General features: G+C 31.6%; 1 protein-coding gene and 1 long non-coding RNA gene across 2 annotated transcripts; one reads left to right on the forward strand and one right to left on the reverse strand.

The window, feature by feature from the left end:
• The first annotated feature begins 3,122 nt into the window (after window positions 1-3,122).
• On the forward strand, window positions 3,123-4,705 carry LOC111297758 (transcription termination factor MTERF8, chloroplastic-like). Its single transcript, XM_022892393.2, has one exon. It carries the CDS (start codon window positions 3,267-3,269, stop codon window positions 4,383-4,385), a length of 1,119 nt encoding a protein of 372 aa, XP_022748128.1. The 5' UTR covers window positions 3,123-3,266; the 3' UTR covers window positions 4,386-4,705.
• Window positions 4,706-7,816: 3,111 nt separating this feature from the next.
• On the reverse strand, window positions 7,817-9,936 carry LOC111296803 (uncharacterized). The gene is made up of 3 exons (XR_002691005.2): window positions 9,614-9,936; window positions 9,501-9,529; window positions 7,817-8,058 (listed from the first exon to the last, which is right to left on the reverse strand). It is a non-coding gene; the product is annotated as an uncharacterized LOC111296803 (long non-coding RNA).
• Between the last annotated feature and the right edge of the window lie 425 nt (window positions 9,937-10,361).

The raw sequence follows: 10,361 nt of genomic DNA on the forward strand, positions 1-10,361 counted from the left end.
ATATAGTGAAAAACTTAATTACCCATAAAAATCAACAAAGAAATTTGATATACACATAAAAATAACAAATCTTAAAATAACTTAAATGAACAAGAAAAAATTATATAAAATTCAAGCAAATAAATTACCTCAAAATTAATGAAGATAAAGCAAAATTCTGCCAAAAAAAAAAAGATATTAGCAATAATAAAATATGAAATTTTAAAATGAATTAATTAAAGAGAAAAGAAGATAATCCAAAGAGGAGAAAAGAAGCAAAGCTTACTGATAGTGCATGGGCGAACCAATTTTTAATTTTTTTAGAATAATTTAAAATTTGAAATTTAGATCAAAAATGAAATGGGTTGGAAGAGGAAAAAGTTGATATGGTTTTACATAAGTTTATTACAATGATTAGTTAATCATATTCATGTACACATCCATTACTGGCAATTTTATTGTTTCATTTTGTTATTTTTAGCTAGAAATGAGTTAGTTAAAAGAGGCAGCTAACCATCATTATAAAAGTTAAGAAATAAAAATAGACTTTTGGGAATTTCTTTCTCTCTTGTTCTCCCAAAACTTCTTTTTTTTTTGTTTCTTGATTTTTTTTTCTTGATTTTTTTCTTCGAATATCAATTCTATTTGTGTTCTTCATTCATTTGCTTTAGTCAATTGATTGAAGTCAAAGAACTGTAACAAAGGTATCAAAGCAACGTTCTTGGCAACCATGGCAAAGAGTGTGACTTCAATATTACAAAAGATGTTTTGTAATTGCAAGTTGAGATTCAACATATTGATAAAAATATGGATAATAAGTTTGATGCATTCAAAAATGAGTTTAAATAAGAGTTTAAGAACCTTTTTGATCTATTGGTTGCTTAATGGAGAGCCCATTAAAGAATAGAAATGGGAAGGATCTTAAGCTAGTGCAAGGAGGTACATAATCTAAGAAGGTGACACAAGTAAGATTTTTTGCTTTTAAAATTAGAATGCTCTAAGTTTAATGGGGATGACTTTAAAAGGTGGTTCATGAAATTAGAACAATATTTTGTGGTTGAAATAGTGCCTAAAAGCTCTAAGGTCAGAGTTATAATGCTTAGTTTAGAAGGCAAGGCACTACAGGCATTAATATTATTATAAGAGGTAAGGGGATTTTGACGAATTAGATTGAAAGTCTCATATAACTGAGATGTAAGATAAGTTTATGTTTGGGGAATATAAAAATTCTATGGCGGACCTAGTTAATCTAAAATAATCTGGTAATGTGGAGCAATACCATGATGATTTTATGAGAATACTTAACTTACTACAATTGAGTAATGATCATGCTATTAGCATATTTATCAGTAACTTGAAGCTTGATAACTTATTAACCTTTAGCTTTCAAGCCAAAAACACTTAACCAAACATTGCACCTTGCTAAACAAATTGAAGGTATTCTATCCTCCTTTTAAGAAATCCATTTCACTCACCCAACTTCTCATGACCAATATAAATTCCCAAGCAACGATGAAAACCATGAGGAACCACATTTATTATTGCATAACCTTAAAACACTATTTAGATTAAACCTTTTGAATTTGTACAATTCTAAACAACTGGGACATTTTCCAAAACCAAACACTAGTTTCAACCAACCCAACAACCAAATGAATGGTCTTGAAGGCTTATTCAGGTTGAAATGGAGGGAAAAAAAAGCAAGGGCTATGTTATTGGTGTGGGCTAAGTGCTCTCCTAACCATATAAATGTATGAAGTCATAGTTGTACTAGTTGATAACAGAAGGGTGTGAAGAGAAGGAAGAAGTGGATGAGTTTTCTGATTGCATTTACAATATAGAAGTTTTAAAGTTAGAGAATGCTAGTGACATTTATGTAGTTATCTCTTTACATGCTATGATGGGAACCATTGGGTATCAAATTATAGGAGTTAAAAAAAGTTATCAAAAAGCATGCATTTGTTATCCTGATCGATTCAAAAAGTACACATAATTTTGTGGACTCCAATGTTGTCAAGATGTTGGGATTAGTTGTTAGCTAGCATTGTAACATTGTGGTTATAGTGGCTAATGGTTAGAATATGACTACTCGGGGTACTTGTAGAAATGTGGACTGGTTAGTGCAAAGGCTTGAGTTTTTCATAGATTTCTTGATACTGCTATTGAAAAGGTGTGATGTAGTGTTGGGAATTCAATGGTTGGTGATACTAGGGCTAATCTTATAAGATTTTGCCATTCTTACCACGTAGTTTTAGTATGGTTAGAATTGGAAAACAATTGAAGGCATTCAACTTGAAACGATATCGCCGTTGGATGATAAACAACCATTGAAGGCCCTACAGAATTTGATGGCTGCTTCTGTCTAGCAAGTTTGCACCTTAATGATGGTTGAAAAAGCCTAATTGTTAATAAAAAAAGGAGTTGATGAACATGGGTTGGAACTTACTGCAATACAAAAGTTAGATTAGCTACTAAAGAAGTATAAAAATTTATTTGCAACTCTTATAGGGTTACCTTCAAGTAGACCCCAAGATTACAAGATTCTCTTTATGGATGAAAGGTAGACGGTTGTGATCAAACCTTATAGATACCTAGCTATACAAAAAGATGAGATAGAGAGTATGATTAAAAAAATGTTGAAGGCTGATATTATAAGAAATAATAGCAATTTTTTTTGCTTTTCCTATTATAATGGTAAAGAAAAAAGATGGTTACTTGAGGCTGTGTGTAGACTATAGGCAACTTAATCATTTGACTATTACAAGTAGCAAAAAAATGAATTGGATGAGGATTAGAGGTTGAGGATGAAAAAAAGGTAAGAAAGATATACTAACATAAAAAATTTATTGTTTGAAGAGTAAAGAAATTTTATATTAGCGAAGTTGAAAGAAATAAAGAGATTTTATCTTTTTAATTGGCTACCAATTAGATTTTATCTTTTTATTTGGCTAACAAAAGTAATGCAGTAACTATAATTTTGTTATTATAATTTTAAAATTGGTAATTTTCTTTTAAATAGTTTTTTATTACATAAAAATGTAAAATTTTCTATTACACCTTTTTTTTTTAATCTCCCGTTTTCTTAGGTTCCACTTGAGCAAGGTAAATTTTTTTTCAATAAATATAATATTTAAGTTGCCGATTCTTTTGGAGAAATCAAATTGGGTCGGGTTTTGAAATTAGTCAGGTTATAGCGGGTTGGTTTTTCCAATTTGCCAAAAACCCTTGATTTCGATTTCCTGTGGATTTGGGGAGGATTCTTCTCGATCTAGCTGCTTTAACCAAAAATGGCTAAAATACCTCTTAGAAATCTGCTATCTCTAATCCAAAAACGCTTCCTTCAAACCAACCCAACCCCCTCTTCTGCTTCAAAACCGCCACCTTTAAAATCCGCCCTTTCAACCTCCCCAAGCAGCTCTCCAAAATCCGCGTCCGTCCTTAGCTGTTTGAAATCTTATGGATTCGAGACTACCCAAATTGCCACATTGGTTCAAAAACGCCCTGAAATCCTCAATTGCAAAGTTGACACAAAGCTCAAGCCCAAGCTTGAATATCTCACCCAAAAGGGTTTTGTAGGTAATCCTTTGTCTGAACTGATTGTATCGAATCCTTTGATTCTTTCTCGAAGCTTGGAATCTCATATTAAGCCATTGATTGAGTTTTTATCCCCTTTTTTGAATGTTGAGGAACTGTCGGTTGCTATTAAACGATCATTTTCGTGGTTATTGACTTTAAAACCCAGTACCGTTTTGCAACCAAATGTTGATTTGCTGATTAGTGAAGGGATTTCTTCTAGTGGGATATCGAAATTGTTGGTATCACAGCCTAGAGTTCTCTTGCAAAGCCATGACAGAATGGTTTACGCGGTTAAAACTCTTAAAGAAATAGGTTTTGAACCAAAACAGCTTAGGTTTATACAGGCTCTTAGGGTGATTTGTTCGATGAGCAAGTCGAATTGGATGAAAAAAGTGGAGGTTTTTATGAGTTTGGGATGGGGTAAGGAGGAAGTGTTTAACACTTTTAGGAAAGATCCTATATGTTTAACTTATTCCGAGAAGAAACTTAGCTGTTTAATGGATTTTTATGTGAATACTATGAAGCTGGATGCGAAGACTATCATTGCATGCCCAACCTTGCTTCACTATTCAATCGATAAAAGGATTATTGCAAGGTATAAAGTTTTGAAGTTTTTGAGGTCGATGAAGCTGATCAAAGAGGACAAGAAGATTGTTTGGGCAATACCACTTTCTGAAAAGAAATTTTTGCAGGAATACATTACTAAGCATAGGGACAAAGTTCCAGGTTTGTTGGATATGTACCAGCATGCGGCTAAGCAAAGAAAAACAACCAAAGGTAAGAATGAGAAATTTGATCCCAAATCAGCAAGTTTGACCCCTGTAGTGTAGTTCATAGTCTACCTAGACATTCCTTTTGACTGGTTCGTAATGTATTATGGTGCTGTCAGTTTGATCGCTTAATATCATCTCTCTCGCCATTAGCATTTTACTTATTATATGCTCTGGTTGTCTACCCTACAGGCCTTCTGAAGTTTGCGCCTTTTTATTTTATCATTTCCCTTCTAGTTTTATGAAGTTTTTCTAGAGATGCTTCATTTTTCTTTGATTAATTTCTAGAGATGTTTTGTTTATGATCATTCAAAAATTTTATTATTTAGTTTTGTATCCAAGCACATTTTTATTTATTTATTTATTTTTATTTTATTTTATTTTATTTTACATAAAATAGATAGTATAATCTTTAATAAATTTTACTATTTGGTTTTGGAAATAAAAATGCAAATGGCAAAATCACAAAACGAATATAGCGAAGTACACAGAACAAGAGAAATTCTTTTGCGTTTAAGCTTTGTTTTCTAGTTGGTATGCATTTGTAAATGTATGAGTTTCAGGGCCCAACTGAAAAGAATTAATGTTGTTTTTCATTTTAATTCAGTTCCCAAACAAGAGAGGCCAAGTCTTTAGTGGTAATGGATGTCATTCTCTGGTGTCTAGCATTGACATTACCTTATAAAAATGACAAGATTTTGATTGAATGATAACACAACTTCTAAGACCCAACGATATATTGATATGTATTAGCAGCAGAAAAATCTGTGACTAATTTTCTAAAAATGAAATTATTAATTATGCTGACGATGAAATTTTTAAATTTAAGGATTATAAGATGATGCATATCTGTATTAAATAATAAAAAATTATTTCAAAAAGTGATATGCCTCAGTTTCTTCACTTATTAAAAATTTTCACAACAGTATATCAAATAAATTTTTTTAAAAAAAATAGCATTTCTTTTTTTTTTTTTTTTAATAAAACAAGATTTCATTAATTAAAACACAATATCATTGACTTCCTAAGGATAACCCCCATTCCAGACAAAAGTTTTCCCACTGTCCACTGCTAATCTTGCTAACCTATGAGCCGCCCCATTTGCTTCACAATGGGTGTGAGAGCAGGTCCATTCTTCCAACTTCGTTAACATCATCAGTCTGGTTTCCTCCATCAGGTTTCCTATTACAGAGAGATTGATTCCCTTAGTCTGTGGGATCTGTGCTATAATTCTAAGTGCATCTCCTCCCAAGGTTACTTGCTGAAACCCCATATTTCCTGCATCTTCTGCTGCCCTTGCCGCCGCCATTCCCTCAATAATTTCTGGATCTCTAATACCTTTTACAACATGCACAGTGATCCCAGAACCTTACCACTGTTGTTTCTCGCAATAACACCTATACCTGCCAGTTTCTTTTCTTTGTCCAATGCCTTATCAATGTTGATTTTCATCATGTTTCCCGTAGGTGCCTGCCATCTGTCTGCTGCCCTTGGTGCGGCTGCTGGACACTGATTAACAAAAGCCACCGTACTCTGAGCAGTTCTCATCACATTACTTTTTACTGCTTCGTTCCTATCCCCCAAACACCCCAGCATGTCACGGTAAATTTACCAAAGGTCTCCTTGTCCATATTTTTTGCCACCCAAGACAGCCACTCTTTTGTGTTTTGAACCTGGGTATTCTGTGCCAGTCTCCAGCGGGTCATTGAAGATTCCATACTTCCTTTGCATGTAAACAATCTTTAATGGCATGCATAACAGTCTCTCGCTCGTTACATCTTGGACACATCGACTGTTCCATGATCCTTCTTCCCTTCAACGTTTCGTACACTGGTAAGAAATCATGGCACATTCTCCATGCAAATGTCTTCATTTTGCTTGGGACTTGCATCTACCATATTCGATCACAGACCGGGATATTGGCATTGTCCTCCATACCTCCAGTATCTCCATCCCCCTGGTATATACTGAGCTTCCCTGAGACAAGCATGTGATATCCACTATTTCCGGTAAAAACTCCAGAACTTGTATAATGCCACACCATAACATCCTGACTCCTGTTGTCCACTCATGCTAATGGGGATTGCTCTTATTTCTGATGCAATATGCTCTGGGAACATCCTATCAAGCCTATCATCATCCCACTTTGTCCCGTTCACCCCGAACAAGTCCCTTACCATCTCATCTCCCGATGAATAGTCGGTTCTAGGTATTGGGCTAAAACATCTTTCTGTTGGTAAGGTTAAAAATACCATTTCTAAAGAAATGTTTAGTGACCGTTTTTAAAACATTTTGTAATTTCAAACTTTTTTTTTTCAACCAAAACCAATTAATCTTACTATTTTCTAAATTTTTACTATCTTAGGTGACATTTTTATAAATAAAAATTATAAATATTTTCTCTGTCAACATAACATAAAAAGAATTTTAGATGAAATATTCTATTTTCGTGATTAGAATTGCACAAAAAAAATAATAAATAGGTAAAATTGCACAAAAAAATAGAGTGATAAATGGAAACCCAAACATAGTACATTGGTAAATTGTTATTTTTTCTCTATTTTTATAAATATACTTTAATAGAACATGTTTTAATTCTTTAATTTCGTTTATAGAATTTAAAATATTTACTATTAGTGTATATAATATATTTTCATTAATTAGCTGTTGTTAAGTTTTATCAACTTATTAAAGCATACTCAGGACTAGTGAAAAGTTAGTAAGAGAAAACTAGGTTGAAATTGGGAAGGATTGATTGTAATTAGACTTCTATGTTACCATAAAAACTTATTATATATTACCTATTTTTTCTCTATATTTCAAAACTATATGTTTTAGTTATTTTTATTTTTTCTCTCATTTATCTTTTAGATATATAATATTTTTAATATTTATTTAAATAATAAAATTATTTATTATTTTACCCATATTGTGGATGTAAAAGGACTAGTATTATTTAGCTACTCAGGAGAGTTTAAAAATTTTCGGTATCAAGGTGAAATTTATCATTTTGCTATGATTTAATATATTCTCTCAATTTCAAATAAAAAAAAAAAGAAAAAAAAAAAGAAAATCTCTCTCCCAACTTTTGTTTGGTTTATCTTTTTTTTTTTTTTGGATGCTTTAAACTATTTCATCTTGTTTTTAAACAATGACTTTGTTAATACTCTTTTTTTTTTTAATATTTTAAACCTATGTTTTTAATATTATCAAAAAATTTATTTTCTCATAAACATATTACCAACAAATTAAATCTAAAGTCCGTCATTGATAACGTGCATTTTATTATATTTCTTTTCAAATTAACAAATAAATTCCGATAATATGTCTTTTATATCATACAAAAATACTACTTTTATGTAATAAAAAAAAAAAAAACCAAAAGCATGAATCTATTTAGGGAAAAAAAATTGATCCTGTTAGCTTTAGAGCCAAAGAAAGCATTTTCTGTGAAAAATTTTGCTTTTAAACATATTAAAAATAAATTAAAATATAATAAATAAAAAAATCATTTCATTAATCAAAAATTAAAGTAATTTTTTACAAAATTATTACAAACTTTATACAAATATTAACAGGTAATGGCATCGCTCTGAGAGAAAAAAAAATGATAAAAGGGCACACCAGAACAAATGAATGATCAAAACATTAATTTATGTGAATCAATGCCTCTTCCTTCCAAGATTTTCCCATGATGGTGCAGCTTCACCGGATGCCCTTGCTCAAGCATACTCTGCACATAGACAATCATTAAACAATTAGTTTAAGAGTAGCAACTAACAAGTAAACTTTTTGAGCAAATAATTCATAATGTTACAACAGCAGCTTAATTTTTTCATTAGACAATTAGTCAAAGATCAGTAGTAAATTAGCCAGCAAACATCAAATACCATCACATTGACACTAGAAAAGGGAAGGCAATGATTCCAGCTATAACACATCAGTATAATAATCACATGCAACACCTTTTATTTTATTTTATTTTATTTTATTTTGTTTTACTTTTCAGGCCAATAGAATTCATCATAATGCGATGGAATTAATTACAATGCATATATATAAGTAGTACTTCCTTGGCAACATTAATAGAAGTGAAAGTTTCTAGAGGCAGGTGCCTAAGAGCTGTGAAGAGCAAAGTTATTCTTATTTGACGGCTAACAGTGGCACTATGTAAAGGACTTTCAAAACAAAGCTACAAAATTCAAAATTCAAAACAGAGCACATGCTTCTTCCCCCACTTCAATTAATAGAATCCACTACTAAAATGTCATGTTTAAATTGATAATAAACCTCTACGTTAACTAAACACTGTAATGCGATGTAAACCTGTGGTTTGGCAGCATAATCTAATGACTTATCCAGTTAAGTACGTAAAAATTTGCCCTATAGCATGTAGCAAAGTTTCATAGTAAAAAGATACAGTTAAATTTATTGGTTCAAAAGTTACAGGAGGGCATATCACTTAACCATTTCATACAAAATTAACATAACCAAGAATTTCTAGACAATTTAACCAACATGTTTATGCCTGGTTTAAGAAAAGAGACAAGGGTCGGTAAGACAATTCTGTCTTCTGTCTAGCAAAAAAGAAATAAACCTCTCTTGTGTCATTCTCTAATTTCAGACTTTACAATGTTTTAAAATTTCTGAAATAGAAGAATATCCACTTCCTTGAAAAATACATGGTATGGTTAAAAGGCCTTTGCTATGCGGCAGCTCATCAACAAATCAAATCCAAGTGGAACTCCAACTCATTCATAAATATGGATGAAGATGGGAAAGCAATGAAAGTAAATTATCTCTAACTCTAATCCAACCCATTTTATCAACAAATCATTTCATGTTACATGATTTCAATCACCATTGCAAACACACATAATTAGAACAATAATCAAAGAAAAAAAGAAAAAGAAACCACATTAACTAAAAATTGACATATATCTACATCTAATTGACCATCCAAAAATTCAAAATACCAACAATTAGCATCACTTCAAAAGCACTAAATTAAAGAAAATTGTTAAAGCTGACATTTTTCAATTCTAAAATATAGTGAAAAGGGCAATTACCCATAAAAATCAACAGCGAAATCTGATATACCCATAAAAATAACAAATCCTAAGATAATTTAAATTACTTACAAAAAATTATATAAAATTGAAGCAAATAAATTACCTCAAAGTTGATCAAGGCAAAGCAAAATTCTGCCAAAGAAAAAGGAAAAACATATTAGCAGCGGCAAAAAATGAAATTCTAAAAGGAATTAATTAAAGAGAAAGGAAGATAACCAAAAGAGTAAAGGAAGCAAAGCTTGCTAATGGCATGGGGCCAGAAAAATTTTAAGTTTTTCATGAATACTTTAAATTTTCGAAATTTAAGGGGGAAATTAAGGATGACGGTTTCAGATTTTTAGGACAGTGAAGGTTTCGACTTTGGGTGAGGGAAAAGACGACGAAAATAAAGGATGAGAACGACGTTTTCGGCGGCTAAGGGGAAGGCACGTTGGAGTAAAGCTGCCGGCGACAGTGTGATCGGAATGGAAGAGGGTGATAGTGAAGAGTAGAGGAGGTGACTTTCTCCATTTTGTTTAAAGAGAAGAAAAGTTTAGACCTCTAGGGCATGTATATTTTATATTTTTAAAAAATAAAAAATTATTTTCCTTAAAAAAAAAAACCAATGAATTAGTGACAGATTATTCCCATAGCTGAATCCGTTGGATTTAAAAATAATTAGTGATGAAATTTCGTCGCTAATTGTGTAATTCTGTCGTTTAATTCCAACAGTAATATCGTGCCATTTCAAGGCGTTCGACTAGACAATTACCGAAGAATTAGCGACGAAATTTATTTCCGTCGATAATGATAAAACCCCGTTTGTCAAATATTGTCACTCTCCGTCTTAACAATGAAGAATTTCCGTCACTAAATTTTTTATGAGCTATTTTTTCATAGTGATAGGGTGTTACATAGTATTGTTTGCATATTTACTAGTTTATTTTTAATTGGTTGATATTTAGTAGTTTACAATTAAAGTTTA

This window comes from Durio zibethinus, chromosome 12 (assembly GCF_047325235.1).
Source record: "Durio zibethinus cultivar Kanyao isolate XHJ-2024 chromosome 12, ASM4732523v1, whole genome shotgun sequence".
Taxonomy (NCBI): Eukaryota; Viridiplantae; Streptophyta; class Magnoliopsida; order Malvales; family Malvaceae; genus Durio; species Durio zibethinus.